Source organism: Oncorhynchus nerka, linkage group LG24 (genome assembly GCF_034236695.1).
Source record: "Oncorhynchus nerka isolate Pitt River linkage group LG24, Oner_Uvic_2.0, whole genome shotgun sequence".
Classification (NCBI taxonomy): domain Eukaryota; kingdom Metazoa; phylum Chordata; class Actinopteri; order Salmoniformes; family Salmonidae; genus Oncorhynchus; species Oncorhynchus nerka.
The window spans coordinates 100,093,670-100,114,731 of NC_088419.1; the positions used below are offsets into that span (position 1 = coordinate 100,093,670).

General features: G+C 47.6%; 1 protein-coding gene across 1 annotated transcript in view; it reads right to left on the minus strand.

The window, feature by feature from the left end:
* The window catches only part of herc2 (HECT and RLD domain containing E3 ubiquitin protein ligase 2), a 326,293-nt gene that overhangs the window by 254,769 nt on the left and 50,462 nt on the right, over positions 1 to 21,062 (minus strand). The window contains 4 exon segments of the mRNA XM_065008536.1: positions 2,807 to 2,980; positions 9,590 to 9,761; positions 19,656 to 19,760; positions 20,824 to 20,965. Coding sequence (XP_064864608.1) covers positions 2,807 to 2,980; positions 9,590 to 9,761; positions 19,656 to 19,760; positions 20,824 to 20,965 — 593 coding nt within the window.

Sequence of the window (21,062 nt, forward strand, 5' to 3'; positions counted from 1 at the left end):
ATACGTAAAGAATGCCAGGACAGCGGAACCAGAACCCCCATACGTAAAGAATGCCAGGACAGCGGAACCAGAACCCCCCATACGTAAAGAATGCCAGGACAGCGGAACCAGAACCCCCATACGTAAAGAATGCCAGGACAGCGGAACCAGAACCCCCATACGTAAAGAATGCCAGGACAGCGGAACCAGAACCCCCATACGTAAAGAATGCCAGGACAGCGGAACCAGAACCCCCCACGTAAAGAATGACAGGACAGCGGAACCAGAACCCCCATACGTAAAGAATGCCAGGACAGCGGAACCAGAACCCCCATACGTAAAGAATGCCAGGACAGCGGAACCAGAACCCCCATACGTAAAGAATGCCAGGACAGCGGAACCAGAACCCCCATACGTAAAGAATGCCAGGACAGCGGAACCAGAACCCCCATACGTAAAGAATGCCAGGACAGCGGAACCAGAACCCCCATACGTAAAGAATGCCAGGACAGCGGAACCAGAACCCCCATATGTAAAGAATGCCAGGACAGCGGAACCAGAACCCCCTTACGTAAAGAATGCCAGGACAGCGGAACCAGAACCCCCATACGTAAAGAATGCCAGGACAGCGGAACCAGAACCCCCATACGTAAAGAATGCCAGGACAGCGGAGCCAGGACAGCGGAACCAGAACCCCCATACATAAAGAATGCCAGGACAGCGGAACCAGACCCCCACCCCCATACATAAAGAATGCCAGGACAGCGGAACCAGAACCCCCTTACGTAAAGAATGCCAGGACAGCGGAACCAGAACCCCCCAATACATAAAGAATGACAGGACAGCGGAACCAGAACCCCCCCTTACGTAAAGAATGCCAGGACAGCGGAACCAGAACCCCCCATACGTAAAGAATGCCAGGACAGCGGAACCAGAACCCCCCATATGTAAAGAATGCCAGGACAGTGGAACCAAAACTACAGATACGTAAAGAATGTATGAATGCATGACTGTAAGTGGATTTGGATAAAAGCGTCTGCTAAATGGCATAAGACATTAATATTATGTTGTTATTATAGAAATAGAATGGTTGGTGTTGGTTGGCATGACAATGAATGAAAAAGTCAGTATAGTAGGAGTTGCGACAGAGTAGAAACCAAAGTGTTAGTTAGTATTTCCCAGGGAACCCTAATTACATTTGAATTGAGACGTTAGATTCAGTAAAAAAAATAATTAGAATAAAATGGTTGTATTGTTACACCAGATTGGTGCAGTGAAATGTGTTGTTTTACAGGGTCAGACAGAGTAGTACAGCATCCCTGGAGCTAATTAGGGTTAAGTGCCTTGCTCAAGGGCACATCGATCACATTCTTCACCTTGTCTGCTAGGGGTATTGGAACCAGAGACCTTTCGGTTACCCGACGCTACTCTATAACTGCAAGGCTAGCTGCAAGGCTAGCTGCCGCCCATTTCTTAGAATGTGCTTTCCCTCTTCCTCTCTAATTCAGAGCATGACGTTGCACAACAAACATGCTGGCAACAGCCTGTATTAGAGCTAACGTTTCCTAGTCAGATTTGTCCTAGCGCAATAATCTTTGCTAGCTAAATGCATTTAGCCAGCTAGCTAGTTAGCTAGCTAGTTAGCAATTAGCAGCTACTGCAAATGTAGAGGTTGCTAAGACTAAGTATCCGTTTGCAGAGATAAAGATACAGAAAACATGGTTGATGTGAAGAAGCAAAGTTGAAAGCAGCATCGTTCTTGTTTCTTGACTGCATGGTCGAGCTAACAGAAGCGTGCAGACTGAAGCAGCCAAGTGTTCCTGATTGAGTGACAGGGGGTGGGGCTTGGTGTGTCGGAAGCAGCCAAGTGTTCCTGATTGAGTGACGGGGTGGGGCTTGGTGTGTCGGAAGCAGCCAAGTGTTCCTGATTGAGTGACAGGGGGTGGGGCTTGGTGTGTCGGAAGCAAGCCAAATGTTCCTGATTGAGTGACAGGGGGTGGGGCTTGGTGTGTCGGAAGCAGCCAAGTGTTCCTGATTGAGTGACAGGGGTGGGGCTTGGTGTGTCGGAAGCAGCCAAGTGTTCCTGATTGAGTGACAGGGGTGGGGCTTGGTGTGTCGGAAGCAGCCAAGTGTTCCTGATTGAGTGACAGGGGGTGGGGCTTGGGGTGTCGGAAGCAGCCAAGTGTTCCTGATTGAGTGACGGGGTGGGGCTTGGTGTGTCGGAAGCAGCCAAGTGTTCCTGATTGAGTGACAGGGGTGGGGCTTGGGGTGTCGGAAGCAGCCAAGTGTTCCTGATTGAGTGACGGGGTGGGGCTTGGTGTGTCGGAAGCAGCCAAGTGTTCCTGATTGAGTGACAGGGGGTGGGGCTTGGTGTGTCGGAAGCAGCCAAGTGTTCCTGATTGAGTGACAGGGGGTGGGGCTTGGTGTGTCGGAAGCAGCCAAGTGTTCCTGATTGAGTGACAGGGGGTGGGGCTTGGGGTGTCGGAAGCAAGCAGCCACATGAGAGAGGAGGGGGAGACTGGAGTGAGACGACAGAGTACACTATAAAAACGTGCATTTGAGAGAAAGAAAATTGCAGCACCTTACGATACGGATATTTCATATGTCGATATCGCAATTTTGATTACAATTTGATTCATTGTGCAGCCCTAATCCAGGCTCTTGAGAATTCTCCAAAAAAATGAAAAACCATTAAACCTGAAGAGAGCAGTGGTGAGCCTTACAGAGAACTGATCAATGGAAACACTGAAGACAGGAGGCTGAGTAGAGCTGCCTTAACAGTGTACAGCACTCAGTACCAGGGCCAAGTCCACACGGTTAGTAGTACCTTGTGGGAGGTAGGGGAGCTGCAGTGCGAGGGGGAGCAGGGGGCGGCCAGGCGGTCCAGGTGAGCCATGATGACCACAGCTGTCTGTCTCAGGTCGATAGCCAAGTCATTGTCCTGGGGCAGCGTCAGGTAGCGCAGGAAACTCTCATTGGGACTCAGAGGGGCCCCCAGGATCTGGAGATGAAGAACACAGAGAAAACGACTGAACTAAAAGGCGGTACAGAGCCTTCAGAAAGGATTCTTATCCTTTGACTTATTCTATTGTGCCACAGCTTGGATTCACAATGGATTCAATTGATGTCTCATCCATCTACACACAACACCTCATAATGACTTCAATGTCTCATAATGACATCACAATACCTCATAATGACTTCACAACGCCTCATAATGACATCACAACGCCTCATAATGACATCACAACGCCTCATAATGACATCACAACACCTCATAATGACATCACAACACCTCATAATGACATCACAACGCCTCATAATGACATCACAACGCCTCATAATGACATCACAACACCTCATGACATCACAACACCTCATGACATCACAACACCTCATAATGACATCACAACACCTCATAATGACTTCAATGTCTCATAATGACATCACAATACCTCATGACATCACAACACCTCATGACATCACAAATGTCTCATAATGACATCACAATACCTCATGACATCACAACACCTCATGACATCACAACGCCTCATAATGACATCACAATATCCTCATAATGACATCACAACACCTCATAATGACTTCACAACGCCTCATAATGACTTCACAACACCTCATAATGACATCACAATACCTCATAATGACATCACAATACCTCATAATGACAAAGAGAAAACATGTTTTTAGAAATGTTAAAACATTTATTGGAAATTAAATTCAGAAATATCTCATTTACATAAGTATTCACACCCCTGAGTCAATAAATGTTAGAATCAGGCAGCGCTTGCCATCGATTTTCAAGCTGATTTAAGTCCAACTGTAACTAGCCCACTCAGGAACTTTCAATGTCATCTTGGTAAACAACTCCAGTGTAGATTAGGTTTCTGTTTTAGGTCATTGTGCTGCATCTCCCAGTGTTTGTTGGGAAGCAGACTGCTTCAGTGACAAAAATAAGGAATTAAATACATGTGAAAAAAATATAACAAATGTTTCCTGATCTTATATCTCTCAGATATAGGACAGACACTTGTCATGACGTTGCCCTCTTTGGGTACAGCAAGCCCAATCCCCCTCTCCCTGCCTCCTACAACTAGGCTGCTGTGGTCAGAGAGGTCGTAAATTCCAGGAAGATCCTGCCTCATGGCCACAGTATAGAGACGGAGTGAAGTTTCATAGAGAACAAAATAATTTATTCCACCTCACAGAACTTGAGGTCCGAACAACATTTGTGTTCCGGAGAAGGTATAAAAGATCGGTGAAGAATCCAGCTACAAACTGGTCCGTTTGTTACAACTTGGTGAAGCTCATGGGAGACGTTGTGGCCACATTACCATAACGCTGTTTATATAATAGCCTCAGATATGAGGTTTACATCTAATTGTTGTATTAGATGAATGAGTGAGGATGATACTGTTTATAATATTTTGGACTGTTCAATGAAGGAAACTCCAATTCCCTTTTGAGTTTAACTAAATCAGAGGACCGCCCATGAGCCCAGTTAGGGTCGGCATCATGGGACAGGCCCTTTTCTGCAACTCCTGAATAAAACCCCAACTTTGAGAAGTTCTCACTAGACCATGTTTTTCTCCATTAGGAGAGGACGAAGGTTGCAGACCATTGCTGAATATTTTAACCATAACACCTGGTTAAACTCTTAGACTATCGATACTGACAGAATAAGAATAAGTCTTTGATATTAATTACTAGTCTGCAGCTAGGAATTCGGTATCATTGAACGCGAAGAACGACAACCGCCGAAACATCCATTCTACAACATGAATGAATATCACTCTGAACTGTCCCATCTAACCACGACAGAGAGAGAGGACGGAAAACTCTCCAACAGAAACTAACTTTTCAGCAGAAATCCCGACGACACCCTGAGCGTAAATATATTGATTGATTGCAGTTGTTCCCGAATGAGTGAGCGTTCATGTGCAAAGGATTAGCATTTCAATTATTATAATTATCAACTGTATGTTGTCTTATCTCAGTCGACCCCCACCTCCCTTTAGTACAACAAGACGCGATGCCGGTTTAGCCCACTAGGGGCACATTCTCCACTTCTCCTCTGTCTAACAAGCCACCATGCCGGTTCAGCCCACTAGGGGCACATTCTCCACTTCTCCTCTGTCTAACAGGCCACCATGCCGGTTCAGCCCACTAGGGGCACATTCTCCACTTCTCCTCTGTCTAACAGGCCACCATGCCGGTTCAGCCCACTAGGGGCACATTCTCCACTTCTCCTCTGTCTAACAAGCCACCATGCCGGTTCAGCCCACTAGGGGCACATTCTCCACTTCTCCTCTGTCTAACAAGCCGCCATGCCGGTTCAGCCCACTAGGGGCACATTCTCCACTTCTCCTCTGTCTAACAGGCCACCATGCCGGTTCAGCCCACTAGGGGCACATTCTCCACTTCTCCTCTGTCTAACAGGCCACCATGCCGGTTCAGCCCACTAGGGGCACATTCTCCACTTCTCCTCTGTCTAACAAGCCACCATGCCGGTTCAGCCCACTAGGGGCACATTCTCCACTTCTCCTCTGTCTAACAAGCCGCCATGCCGGTTCAGCCCACTAGGGGCACATTCTCCACTTCTCCTCTGTCTAACAGGCCACCATGCCGGTTCAGCCCACTAGGGGTACATTCTCCACTTCTCCTGTCTAACAAGCCGCCATGCCGGTTCAGCCCACTAGGGGCACATTCTCCACTTCTCCTCTGTCTAACAAGCCACCATGCCGGTTCAGCCCACTAGGGGCACATTCTCCACTTCTCCTCTGTCTAACAAGCCGCCATGCCGGTTCAGCCCACTAGGGGCACATTCTCCACTTCTCCTCTGTCTAACAGGCCACCATGCCGGTTCAGCCCACTAGGGGCACATTCTCCACTTCTCCTGTCTAACAAGCCACCATGCCGGTTCAGCCCACTAGGGGCACATTCTCCACTTCTCCTCTGTCTAACAAGCCACCATGCCGGTTCAGCCCACTAGGGGCACATTCTCATTTCATGTAACCACATTTACCTTGTTTGTTTGTTTATGTATTTCTGTGAATTACTTAGTTAGTAATAAATGATGTAAGACAATTGATGTATGGATGACTCATAGTGAAGACTGGATTTCGTGCAGATAACCAACAATTTACGACGTTTGGAAAGAGACTAACGTGAGGTAAAATGAATAAATCACTAATCAGAAGACTATTGATCAGATATGAAAATATCTGAAAGGTTATATTGGGAAATTATAACTTTGTAATCTGAATATTGTCCTAGGTGCCCCGACATCCTAGTTAATTACAGTTACACGATTAATCAGTTTAATCACGTAATACTAATTACAGAGAATCTTTGATTAAAACTAAGTCTTCAGTTTAATGATAGTAAAGACACGACACACTTCAGAACCAACTTCCCTTAGAGGGGGGGGGGGGGGGGGGGGCTGTCTGTTGTTCCGTGTAGTGAATCTGTTATTCAATGTGTTTCTATTGGCTAATAGCAGTAAGGACTATCTGTTATTCAATGTGTTTCTATTGGCTAATAGCATTAAGGACTATCTGTTATTCAATGTGTTTCTATTGGCTAATAGCAGTAAGGACTATCTGTTATTCAATGTGTTTCTATGGGCTAATAGCAGTAAGGACTGTCTGTTATTCAATGTGTTTCTATGGGCTAATAGCAGTAAGGACTGTCTGTTATTCAATGTGTTTCTAATAGCAGTAAGGACTATCTGTTATTCAATGTGTTTCTATTGGCTAATAGCAGTAAGGACTATCTGTTATTCAATGTGTTTCTATTGGCTAATAGCAGTAAGGACTATCTGTTATTCAATGTGTTTCTATGGGCTAATAGCAGTAAGGACTATCTGTTATTCAATGTGTTTCTAATAGCAGTAAGGACTATCTGTTATTCAATGTGTTTCTATGGGCTAATAGCAGTAAGGACTATCTGTTATTCAATGTGTTTCTATGGGCTAATAGCAGTAAGGACTATCTGTTATTCAATGTGTTTCTAATAGCAGTAAGGACTATCTGTTATTCAATGTGTTTCTATGGGCTAATAGCAGTAAGGACTATCTGTTATTCAATGTGTTTCTATTGGCTAATAGCAGTAAGGACTATCTGTTATTCAATGTGTTTCTAATAGCAGTAAGGACTATCTGTTATTCATTGTGTTTCTAATAGCAGTAAGGACTGTCTGTTATTCAATGTGTTTCTATGGGCTAATAGCAGTAAGGACTATCTGTTATTCAATGTGTTTCTATTGGCTAATAGCAGTAAGGACTATCTGTTATTCAATGTGTTTCTATGGGCTAATAGCAGTAAGGACTATCTGTTATTCAATGTGTTTCTAATAGCAGTAAGGACTATCTGTTATTCAATGTGTTTCTATGGGCTAATAGCAGTAAGGACTGTCTGTTATTCAATGTGTTTCTATGGGCTAATAGCAGTAAGGACTATCTGTTATTCAATGTGTTTCTAATAGCAGTAAGGACTGTCTGTTATTCAATGTGTTTCTATGGGCTAATAGCAGTAAGGACTGTCTGTTATTCAATGTGTTTCTATGGGCTAATAGCAGTAAGGACTATCTGTTATTCAATGTGTTTCTATGGGCTAATAGCAGTAAGGACAGTCTGTTATTCAATGTGTTTCTATTGGCTAATAGCAGTAAGGACTGTCTGTTATTCAATGTGTTTCTAATAGCAGTAAGGACTATCTGTTATTCAATGTGTTTCTATGGGCTAATAGCAGTAAGGACTGTCTGTTATTCAATGTGTTTCTATGGGCTAATAGCAGTAAGGCCAAATACTGCTAAGTTATCAAATATATACTTTTTTCTATATTTTTTTGATACTTCAAGTGGTCTTAAAATCAAATAGCTAAATGATCCTTGGTATGACCTTCTTTAAACAATTATAGATAGTAGAACTCATCAAGTCATTTAGGCTTGCCATAACAAAGCGGGTGAAGGCCAGTGACATTATGGGGTTACTGTGTGAAGGCCAGTGACATTATGGGGTTACTGTGTGAAGGCCAGTGACATTATGGGGTTACTGTGTGAAGGCCAGTGACATTATGGGGTTACTGTGTGAAGGCCAGTGACATTATGGGGTTACTGTGTGAAGGCCAGTGACATTATGGGGTTACTGTGTGAAGGCCAGTGACATTATGGGGTATTGTGTGTAGGCCAGTGACATTATGGGGTTACTGTGTGAAGGCCAGTGACATTATGGGGTTACTGTGTGAAGGCCAGTGACATTATGGGGTTACTGTGTGAAGGCCAGTGACATTATGGGGTTACTGTGTGAAGGCCAGTGACATTATGGGGTTACTGTGTGAAGGCCAGTGACATTATGGGGTTACTGTGTGAAGGCCAGTCCCCGAAAAAATCTAAATGTAATCCATTTTAAAATCAGGCTGTAACAAAATAAAATGTGGATAAAGTCAAGGGGTGTGAATACTTTTTAATTAATTATTTTTACCTTTATTTTACCAGGCAAGTCAGTTATGAACAAATTCTTATTTTCAATGATGGTCTAGGAACAGTGGGTTAACTGCCTGTTCAGGGGCAGAACGACAGATTTGTACCATGTCAGCTCGGGGATTCGATCTTGCAACCTTTCAGTTACTAGTCCAACGCTCTAAACACTAGGCTGCCTGCCTCTAACCACTAGGCTGCCTGCCTCTAACCACTAGGCTGCCTGCCTCTAACCACTAGGCTGCCTGCCTCTAACCACTAGGCTGCCTGCCTCTAACCACTAGGCTGCCTGCCTCTAACCACTAGGCTGCCTGCCTCTAACCACTAGGCTGCCTGCCTCTAACCACTAGGCTGCGCTGCCTCTAACCACTAGGCTGCGCTGCCTCTAACCACTAGGCTGCGCTGCCTCTAACCACTAGGCTGCGCTGCCTCTAACCACTAGGCTGCGCTGCCTCTAACCACTAGGCTGCGCTGCCTCTAACCACTAGGCTGCCTGCCTCTAACCACTAGGCTGCCTGCCTCTAACCACTAGGCTGCCTGCCTCTAACCACTAGGCTGCGCTGCCTCTAAACACTAGGCTGCGCTTCCTCTAACCACTAGGCCGCCTGCCTCTAACCACTAGGCCGCCTGCCTCTAACCACTAGGCTGCGCTGCCTCTAACCACTAGGCTGCGCTGCCTCTAACCACTAGGCTGCGCTGCCTCTAACCACTAGGCTGCGCTGCCTCTAACCACTAGGCTGCGCTGCCTCTAACCACTAGGCTGCGCTGCCTCTAACCACTAGGCTGCGCTGCCTCTAACCACTAGGCTGCGCTGCCTCTAACCACTAGGCTGCGCTGCCTCTAACCACTAGGCTGCGCTGCCTCTAACCACTAGGCTGCGCACATTTAACACTGTTTCTGCTTAGCTTTATACTAAATTAAAGTACTGAAGACAAATACATAGATTTTGATGTAACCCAGGACCAGGAAAAGGAAAGTAATGACACCAGGTGTCTCAGAGAGCTGATCTAGGATCAGGTCCAGGTCATCTGGCGGAATGTGATCTAAAAAAGGCTAAACTGATCCTAAATCAGCTTTTACAGAAACACATTATAAATACAGGCCCTGAGCTCACCTCCATCTCCTCGTCGGTGCTGGGCTCCTCCTTGGTGCTGTGGATGTTGTGAAAGCGTTGTAGGAGAGGGAGGAGGGGGGCGCTGGTCCCCTGGGTGGAGCGCTCATTGTCCATCTCCCTGGTCCCACTGTCCCACAGACGCAGCAGTAGTAGCACGGCAGACAGCAGCTGGCTGGAGAGGAGAATAAGAGTAGTCAAATCAAATCAAATCAAATCAAATTTTATTTGTCACATACACATGGTTAGCAGATGTTAATGCGAGTGTAGCGAAATGCTTGTGCTTCTAGTTCCGACAATGCAGTGATAACCAACAAGTAATCTAACTAACAATTCTAAAACTACTGTCTTATACACAGTGTTAGGGGATAAAGAATATGTACATAAGGATATATGAGTGAGTGATGGTACAGAGCAGCATACAGTAGATGGTATCGAGTACAGTATATACATATGAGATGAGTATGTAGACAAAGTAAACAAAGTGGCATAGTTAAAGTGGCTAGTGATACATGTATTACATAAGGATGCAGTCGATGATGTAGAGTACAGTATATACGTATGCATATGAGATGAATAATGTAGGGTAAGTAACATTATATAAGGTAGCATTGTTTAAAGTGGCTAGTGATATATTTACATCATTTCCCATCAATTCCCATTATTAAAGTGGCTGGAGTTGGGTCAGTGTCAATGACAGTGTGTTGGCAGCAGCCACTCAATGGTGGCTGTTTAACAGTCTGATAGCCTTGAGATAGAAGCTGTTTTTCAGTCTCTCAGTCCCAGCTTTGATGCACCTGTACTGACCTCGCCTTCTGGATGATAGCGGGGTGAACAGGCAGTGGTTCGGTGGTTGATGTCCTTGATGATCTTTATGGCCTTCCTGTAACATCGGGTGGTGTAGGTGTCCTGGAGGGCAGGTAGTTTGCCCCGGTGATGCGTTGTGCAGACCTCACTACCCTCTGGAGAGCCTTACGGTTGAGGGCGGAGCAGTTGCCGTACCAGGCGGTGATACAGCCCGCCAGGATGCTCTCGATTGTGCATCTGTAGAAGTTCGTGAGTGCTTTTGGTGACAAGCCGAATTTCTTCAGCCTCCTGAGGTTGAAGAGGCGCTGCTGCGCCTTCTTCACGACGCTGTCAGTGTGAGTGGACCAATTCAGTTTGTCTGTGATGTGTATGCCGAGGAACTTAAAACTTGCTACCCTCTCCACTACTGTTCCATCGATGTGGATAGGGGGTGTTCCCTCTGCTGTTTCCTGAAGTCCACAATCATCTCCTTAGTTTTGTTGACGTTGAGTGTGAGGTTATTTTCCTGACACCACACTCCGAGGGCCCTCACCTCCTCCCTGTAGGCCGTCTCGTCGTTGTTGGTAATCAAGCCTACCACTGTTGTGTCGTCCGCAAACTTGATGATTGAGTTGGAGGCGTGCGTGGCCACGCAGTCGTGGGTGAACAGGGAGTACAGGAGAGGGCTCAGGCACCCTTGTGGGGCCCCGTGTTGAGGATCAGCGGGGAGGAGATGTTGTTGCCTACCCTCACCACCTGGGGGCGGCCCGTCAGGAAGTCCAGTACCCAGTTGCACAGGCGGGGTCGAGACCCAGGGTCTCGAGCTTGATGACGACTTGGAGGGTACTATGGTGTTGAATGCCGAGCTGTAGTCGATGAACAGCATTCTCACATAGGTATTCCTCTTGTCCAGGTGGGTTAGGGCAGTGTGCAGTGTGGTTGAGATTGCATCGTCTGTGGACCTATTTGGGCGGTAAGCAAATTGGAGTGGGTCTAGGGTGTCAGGTAGGGTGGAGGTGATATGGTCCTTGACTAGTCTCTCAAAGCACTTCATGATGACGGAAGTGAGTGCTACGGGGCGGTAGTCGTTTAGCTCAGTTACCTTAGCTTTCTTGGGAACAGGAACAATGGTGGCCCTCTTGAAGCATGTGGGAACAGCAGACTGGTATAGGGATTGATTGAATATGTCCGTAAACACACCGGCCAGCTGGTCTGCGCATGCTCTGAGGGCGCGGCTGGGGATGCCGTCTGGGCCTGCAGCCTTGCGAGGGTTAACACGTTTAAATGTCTTACTCACCTCGGCTGCAGTGAAGGAGAGACCGCATGTTTTCGTTGCAGGCCGTGTCAGTGGCACTGTATTGTCCTCAAAGCGGGCAAAAAAGTTATTTAGTCTGCCTGGGAGCAAGACATCCTGGTCCGTGACTGGGCTGGGTTTCTTCTTGTAGTCCGTGATTGACTGTAGACCCTGCCACATGCCTCTTGTGTCTGAGCCATTGAATTGAGATTCCACTTTGTCCCTGTACTGACGCTAGCTTGTTTAATAGCCTTGCGGAGGGAATAGCTGCATTGTTTATATTCGGACATGTTACCAGACACCTTGCCCTGATTAAAAGCAGTGGTTCGCGCTTTCAGTTTCACGCGAATGCTGCCATCAATCCACGGTTTCTGGTTTGGGAATGTTTTTATCGTTGCTATGGGAACGACATCTTCGACGCACGTTCTAATGAACTCGCACACCGAATCAGCGTATTCGTCAATATTTTCATCTGACGCTAATACGAAACATGTCCCAGTCCACGTGATGGAAGCAGTCTTGGAGTGTGGAGTCAGCTTGGTCTGACCAGCGTTGGACAGACCTCAGCGTGGGAGCCTCTTGTTTAAGTTTCTGCCTGTAGGCAGGGATCAACAAAATGGAGTCGTGGTCAGCTTTTCCGAAAGGGGGCGGGGCAGGGCCTTATATGCGTCGCGGAAGTTAGAGTAACAATGATCCAAGGTTTTACCACCCCTGGTTGCGCAATCGATATGCTGATAAAATTTAGGGAGTCTTGTTTTCAGATTAGCTTTGTTAAAATCCCCAGCTACAATGAATGCAGCCTCCGGATAAATGGTTTCAGTTTGCAAAGAGTTAAATAAAGTTCGTTCAGAGCCATCGATGTGTCTGCTTGGGGGGATATATACGGCTGTGATTATAATCGAAGAGAATTCTCTTGGAAGATAATGCGGTCTACATTTGATTGTGAGGAATTCTAAATCAGGTGAACAGAAGGATTTGAGTTCCTGTATGTTTCCTTCATCACACCATGTCTTGTTAGTCATGAGGCATACGCCCCGCCGCTCTTCTTACCAGAAAGATGTTTGTTTCTGTCGGCGCGATGCGTGGAGAAACCCGTTGGCTGCACCGCATCGGATAGCGTCTTCCCAGTAAGCCATGTTTCCGTGAAGCAGAGAACATTGCAGTCTCTGATGTCCCTCTGGAATGCTACCCTTGTGGATTTCATCAACCTTGTTGTCAAGAGACTGGACATTGGCAAGAAGAATGCTCGGGAGTGGTGCGTGATGTGCCCTTGTCCGGAGTCTGACCAGAAGACCGCTACGTTTCCCTCTTTTTCGGGTCGTTTTCTTGGGTCGCTGCATGCGATCCATTCCGTTGTCCTGTTTGTAAGGCAGAACACAGGATCCGCGTTTTTCAAGGAAAACATATTCTTGGTCGTACTGATGGTGAGTTGACGCTGATCTTATATTCAGTAGTTCTTCTCGACTGTATGTAATGAAACCTAAGATGACCTGGGGTACTAATGTAAGAAATAACACGTAAAAAAACAAAAAACTGCATAGTTTCCTAGGAACGCGAAGCGAGGCGGCCATCTCTGTCGGCGCCGGAAATTCTAAAGAGTACCATACTATGGGCATGGTAAGTGCTGTCCCAGAGACACAGCAGCTGGGCAGGAGAAGAACGGCCAGAGAGGCCAGGTACTGTATGATATGAGGGCTGTGGTAGGTGCTGTCCCACAGACACAGCAGGACAGCAGCTGGATGGAGAAGACCGGCCAGAGAGGCCAGGTACTGTATGATATGAGGGCTGTGGTAGGTGCTGTCCCACAGACACAGCAGGTACTGTATGATATGAGGGCTGTGGTAGGTGCTGTCCCAGAGACACAGCAGGACAGCAGCTGGCTGGAGAAGACCCGCCAGAGAGGCCAGGTACTGTATGATATGAGGGCTGTGGTAGGTGCTGTCCCACAGACACAGCAGGTACTGTATGATATGAGGGCTGTGGTAGGTCCTGTCCCACAGACACAGCAGGACAGCAGCTGGCTGGAGAAGACCGGCCAGAGAGGCCAGGTACTGTATGACATGAGGGCTGTGGTAGGTGCTGTCCCACAGACACAGCAGGACAGCAGCTGGCTGGAGAAGACCGGCCAGAGAGGCCAGGTACTGTATGATATGAGGGCTGTGGTAGGTGCTGTCCCACAGACACAGCAGGACAGCAGCTGGCTGGAGAAGACCGGCCAGAGAGGCCAGGTACTGTATGATATGAGGGCTGTGGTAGGTGCTGTCCCACAGACACAGCAGGACAGCAGCTGGCTGGAGAAGACCGGCCAGAGAGGCCAGGTACTGTATGATATGAGGGCTGTGGTAGGTGCTGTCCCACAGACACAGCAGGACAGCAGCTGGCTGAAGAAGACAGGCCAGAGAGGCCAGGTACTGTATGATATGAAGGCTGTGGTAGGTGCTGTCCCACAGACACAGCAGGTACTGTATGATATGAGGGCTGTGGTAGGTGCTGTCCCAGAGACACAGCAGGACAGCAGCTGGCTGGAGAAGACCGGCCAGAGAGGCCAGGTACTGTATGATATGAGGGCTGTGGTAGGTGCTGTCCCACAGACACAGCAGGACAGCAGCTGGATGGAGAAGACCGGCCAGAGAGGCCAGGTACTGTATGATATGAGGGCTGTGGTAGGTGCTGTCCCAGAGACACAGCAGGACAGCAGCTGGCTGGAGAAGACCGGCCAGAGAGGCCAGGTACTGTATGATATGAGGGCTGTGGTAGGTGCTGTCCCACAGACACAGCAGGACAGCAGCTGGCTGGAGAAGACCGGCCAGAGAGGCCAGGTACTGTATGATATGAGGGCTGTGGTAGGTGCTGTCCCACAGACACAGCAGGTACTGTATGATATGAGGGCTGTGGTAGGTGCTGTCCCAGAGACACAGCAGGACAGCAGCTGGCTGGAGAAGACCGGCCAGAGAGGCCAGGTACTGTATGATATGAGGGCTGTGGTAGGTGCTGTCCCACAGACACAGCAGGACAGCAGCTGGCTGGAGAAGACCGGCCAGAGAGGCCAGGTACTGTATGATATGAGGGCTGTGGTAGGTGCTGTCCCACAGACACAGCAGGACAGCAGCTGGCTGGAGAAGACCGGCCAGAGAGGCCAGGTACTGTATGATATGAGGGCTGTGGTAGGTGCTGTCCCAGAGACACAGCAGGACAGCAGATGGCTGGAGAAGACCGGCCAGAGAGGCCAGGTACTGTATGATATGAGGGCTGTGGTAGGTGCTGTCCCAGAGACACAGCAGGACAGCAGCTGGCTGGAGAAGACCGGCCAGAGAGGCCAGGTACTGTATGATATGAGGGCTGTGGTAGGTGCTGTCCCACAGACACAGCAGGACAGCAGCCGGCTGGAGAAGACTGGCCAGAAAGGCCAGGTACTGTATGATATGAGGGCTGTGGTAGGTGCTGTCCCAGAGACACAGCAGGACAGCAGCCGGCTGGAGAAGACCGGCCAGAGAGGCCAGGTACTGTATGATATGAGGGCTGTGGTAGGTGCTGTCCCACAGACACAGCAGGTACTGTATGATATGAGGGCTGTGGTAGGTGCTGTCCCAGAGACACAGCAGGACAGCAGCCGGCTGGAGAAGACTGGCCAGAAAGGCCAGGTACTGTATGATATGAGGGCTGTGGTAGGTGCCGTCACAGAGAATGAGTCACAAAAGTATTTATTGTTTCCTCGTCTCCACATCAAAAGACATTGGTGACATTGACATCTAGCCACTTAGCTAGCTAGTTAGGAAAGCACAAAAACACTGGACCCCCGAGCCGGATATAATTTAATTTACACATCTTACATTTCTTACAGTTATACTAGAATTAAGTATCAGTATCTCATCAGGAGGGGTCCTACCTCATAGTGAGTATCAGTGTCTCATCAGGAGGGGTCCTACCTCATAGTGAGTATCAGTATCTCATCAGGAGGGGTCCTACCTCATAGTGAGTATCAGTGTCTCATCAGGAGGGGTCCTACCTCATAGTATCAGTATCTCATCAGGAGGGGTCCTACCTCATAGTGAGTATCAGTGTCTCATCAGGAGGGGTCCTACCTCATAGTGAGTATCAGTGTCTCATCAGGAGGGGTCCTACCTCATAGTGAGTATCAGTGTCTCATCAGGAGGGGTCCTACCTCATAGTATCAGTATCTCATCAGGAGGGGTCCTACCTCATAGTATCAGTATCTCATCAGGAGGGGTCCTACCTCATAGTGAGTATCAGTGTCTCATCAGGAGGGGTCCTACCTCATAGTGAGTATCAGTATCTCATCAGGAGGGGTCCTACCTCATAGTGAGTATCAGTGTCTCATCAGGAGGGGTCCTACCTCATAGTATCAGTATCTCATCAGGAGGGGTCCTACCTCATAGTGAGTATCAGTGTCTCATCAGGAGGGGTCCTACCTCATAGTGAGTATCAGTGTCTTGTCAGGAGGGGTCCTACCTCATAGTGAGTATCAGTGTCTCATCAGGAGGGGTCCTACCTCATAGTATCAGTATCTCATCAGGAGGGGTCCTACCTCATAGTGAGTATCAGTGTCTCATCAGGAGGGGTCCTACCTCATAGTGAGTATCAGTGTCTTGTCAGGAGGGGTCCTACCTCATAGTGAGTATCAGTATCTCATCAGGAGGGGTCCTACCTCATAGTGAGTATCAGTATCTCATCAGGAGGGGTCCTACCTCATAGTGAGTATCAGTATCTCATCAGGAGGGGTCCTACCTCATAGTGAGTATCAGTATCTCATCAGGAGGGGTCCTACCTCATAGTGAGTATCAGTATCTCATCAGGAGGGGTCCTACCTCATAGTGAGTATCAGTATCTCATCAGGAGGGGTCCTACCTCATAGTATCAGTATCTCATCAGGAGGGGTCCTACCTCATAGTATCAGTATCTCATCAGGAGGGGTCCTACCTCATAGTGAGTATCAGTATCTCATCAGGAGGGGTCCTACCTCATAGTGAGTATCAGTATCTCATCAGGAGGGGTCCTACCTCATAGTGAGTATCAGTATCTCATCAGGAGGGGTCCTACCTCATAGTGAGTATCAGTGTCTTGTCAGGAGGGGTCCTACCTCATAGTGAGTATCAGTATCTCGTCAGGAGGGGTCCTACCTCATAGTGAGTATCAGTGTCTCATCAGGAGGGGTCCTACCTCATAGTGAGTATCAGTGTCTTGTCAGGAGGGGTCCTACCTCATAGTGAGTATCAGTGTCTCATCAGGAGGGGTCCTACCTCATAGTGAGTATCAGTGTCTTGTCAGGAGGGGTCCTACCTCATAGTGAGTATCAGTGTCTCATCAGGAGGGGTCCTACCTCATAGTGAGTATCAGTGTCTCATCAGGAGGGGTCCTACCTCATAGTGAGTATCAGTGTCTTGTCAGGAGGGGTCCTACCTCATAGTGAGTATCAGTGTCTCATCAGGAGGGGTCCTACCTCATAGTGAGTATCAGTGTCTCATCAGGAGGGGGAGGAGTATCAGTGTCTTGTCAGGAGGGGTCCTACCTCATAGTGAGTATCAGTGTCTCATCAGGAGGGGTCCTACCTCATAGTGAGTATCAGTGTCTCATCAGGAGGGGTCCTACCTCATAGTGAGTATCAGTGTCTTGTCAGGAGGGGTCCTACCTCATAGTGAGTATCAGTATCTCATCAGGAGGGGTCCTACCTCATAGTATCAGTATCTCATAAGGAGGGGTCCTACCTCATAGTGAGTATCAGTATCTCGTCAGGAGGGGTCCTACCTCATAGTGAGTATCAGTGTCTCATCAGGAGGGGTCCTACCTCATAGTGAGTATCAGTGTCTTGTCAGGAGGGGTCCTACCTCATAGTGAGTATCAGTATCTCATCAGGAGGGGTCCTACCTCATAGTATCAGTATCTCATCAGGAGGGGTCCTACCTCATAGTATCAGTATCTCATCAGGAGGGGTCCTACCTCATAGTATCAGTGTCTCGTCAGGAGGGGTCCTACCTCATAGTATCAGTGTCTCATCAGGAGGGGTCCTACCTCATAGTGAGTATCAGGAGGGGTCCTACCTCATAGTGAGTATCAGGAGGGGTCCTACCTCATAGTGAGTATCAGTGTCTCATCAGGAGGGGTCCTACCTCATAGTGAGTATCAGTATCTCATCAGGAGGGGTCCTACCTCATAGTGAGTATCAGTGTCTCATCAGGAGGGGTCCTACCTCATAGTATCAGTATCTCATCAGGAGGGGTCCTACCTCATAGTGAGTATCAGTATCTCATCAGGAGGGGTCCTACCTCATAGTGAGTATCAGTGTCTCATCAGGAGGGGTCCTACCTCATAGTATCAGTATCTCATCAGGAGGGGTCCTACCTCATAGTATCAGTATCTCATCAGGAGGGGTCCTACCTCATAGTGAGTATCAGTGTCTCATCAGGAGGGGTCCTACCTCATAGTGAGTATCAGTGTCTTGTCAGGAGGGGTCCTACCTCATAGTGAGTATCAGTATCTCATCAGGAGGGGTCCTACCTCATAGTATCAGTATCTCATCAGGAGGGGTCCTACCTCATAGTGAGTATCAGTGTCTCATCAGGAGGGGTCCTACCTCATAGTGAGTATCAGTATCTCATCAGGAGGGGTCCTACCTCATAGTATCAGTATCTCATCAGGAGGGGTCCTACCTCATAGTGAGTATCAGTATCTCATCAGGAGGGGTCCTACCTCATAGTATCAGTATCTCATCAGGAGGGGTCCTACCTCATAGTGAGTATCAGTGTCTCATCAGGAGGGGTCCTACCTCATAGTATCAGTGTCTTGTCAGGAGGGGTCCTACCTCATAGTATCAGTATCTCATCAGGAGGGGTCCTACCTCATAGTGAGTATCAGTATCTCATCAGGAGGGGTCCTACCTCATAGTATCAGTGTCTCATCAGGAGGGGTCCTACCTCATAGTGAGTATCAGTGTCTTGTCAGGAGGGGTCCTACCTCATAGTATCAGTGTCTCATCAGGAGGGGTCCTACCTCATAGTGAGTATCAGTATCTCATCAGGAGGGGTCCTACCTCATAGTGAGTATCAGTATCTCATCAGGAGGGGTCCTACCTCATAGTGAGTATCAGTATCTCGTCAGGAGGGGTCCTACCTCATAGTGAGTATCAGTATCTCGTCAGGAGGGGTCCTACCTCATAGTGAGTATCAGTATCTCATCAGGAGGGGTCCTACCTCATAGTATCAGTATCTCATCAGGAGGGGCCCTACCTCATAGTATCAGTATCTCATCAGGAGGGGTCCTACCTCATAGTATCAGTGTCTCATCAGGAGGGGTCCTACCTCATAGTATCAGTATCTCATCAGGAGGGGTCCTACCTCATAGTAGCAGTATCTCATCAGGAGGGGTCCTACCTCATAGTGAGTATCAGTATCTCATCAGGAGGGGTCCTACCTCATAGTGAGTATCAGTATCTCATCAGGAGGGGTCCTACCTCATAGTATCAGTATCTCATCAGGAGGGGTCCTACCTCATAGTGAGTATCAGTATCTCATCAGGAGGGGTCCTACCTCATAGTGAGTATCAGTATCTCATCAGGAGGGGTCCTACCTCATAGTATCAGTATCTCATCAGGAGGGGTCCTACCTCATAGTATCAGTATCTCATCAGGAGGGGTCCTACCTCATAGTATCAGTATCTCATCAGGAGGGGTCCTACCTCATAGTATCAGTGTCTCATCAGGAGGGGTCCTACCTCATAGTATCAGTATCTCATCAGGAGGGGTCCTACCTCATAGTAGCAGTATCTCATCAGGAGGGGTCCTACCTCATAGTGAGTATCAGTATCTCATCAGGAGGGGTCCTACCTCATAGTGAGTATCAGTATCTCATCAGGAGGGGTCCTACCTCATAGTATCAGTATCTCATCAGGAGGGGTCCTACCTCATAGTGAGTATCAGTATCTCATCAGGAGGGGTCCTACCTCATAGTATCAGTATCTCATCAGGAGGGGTCCTACCTCAGAGTGCCCCTCTGTACTGCCAGCTCCAGCAGGATGGCCAAGGCCAGGTGTTGGTCCTGTAGTGGGATGCTGCCTTTGGTACTGCCACTTCCATGGACGTCACTGGAAACCAACCAGTTTAAATAACACGTCACTAGAAACCAACCACAGTCAGTTTAAATAACACGTCACTAGAAACCAACCACAGTCAGTTTAAATAACACGTCACTAGAAACCAACCACAGTCAGTTTAAATAACACGTCACTAGAAACCAACCACAGTTTAAATAACACGTCACTAGAAACCAACCACAGTCAGTTTAAATAACACGTCACTAGAAACCAACCACAGTCAGTTTAAATAACACGTCACTAGAAACCAACCAGTTTAAATAACACGTCACTAGAAACCAACCACAGTCAGTTTAAATAACACGTCACTAGAAACCAACCACAGTCAGTTTAAATAACACGTCACTAGAAACCAACCACAGTCAGTTTAAATAACACATCACTAGAAACCAACCACAGTTTAAATAACACGTCACTAGAAACCAACCAGTTTAAATAACACGTCACTAGAAACCAACCACAGTCAGTTTAAATAACACGTCACTAGAAACCAACCAGTTTAAATAACACGTCACTAGAAACCAACCAGTTTAAATAACACGTCACTAGAAACCAACCAGTTTAAATAACACGTCACTAGAAACCAACCACAGTCAGTTTAAATAACACGTCACTAGAAACCAACCACAGTCAGTTTAAATAACACGTCACTAGAAACCAACCACAGTCAGTTTAAATAACACGTCACTAGAAACCAACCAGTTTAAATAACACGTCACTAGAAACCAACCAGTTTAAATAACACGTCACTAGAAACCAACCACAGTTTAAATAACACGTCACTAGAAACCAACCACAGTCAGTTTAAATAACACGTCACTAGAAACCAACCACAGTCAGTTTAAATAACACGTCACTAGAAACCAACCAGTTTAAATAACACGTCACTAGAAACCAACCAGTTTAAATAACACGTCACTAGAAACCAACCAGTTTAAATAACACATCACTAGAAACCAACCAGTTTAAATAACACATCACTAGAAACCAACCACAGTTTAAATAACACGTTACTGGCAGATCCAAGACAAACCAGACAGCAGGTAGTACTGACCTGAGGAACTTAGTGGCTCTCTCCACGACCTCCAGCCAGACCGACGACACGGTGCCCTCGTCAAACAGAGTGGCTTCTGGGAGGGCCCGCAGAGCGTCCAGGGACTCCTGGAGCAGCTCACTGCACAGGTCCGCGTCGTCACCTGATCAAAGCACCAATATGTTAGACACCACGGGACACTGGGGCTGGGAATGACCAGGGACAATACGATATGATCACCATGCTTAGGCACCAATATG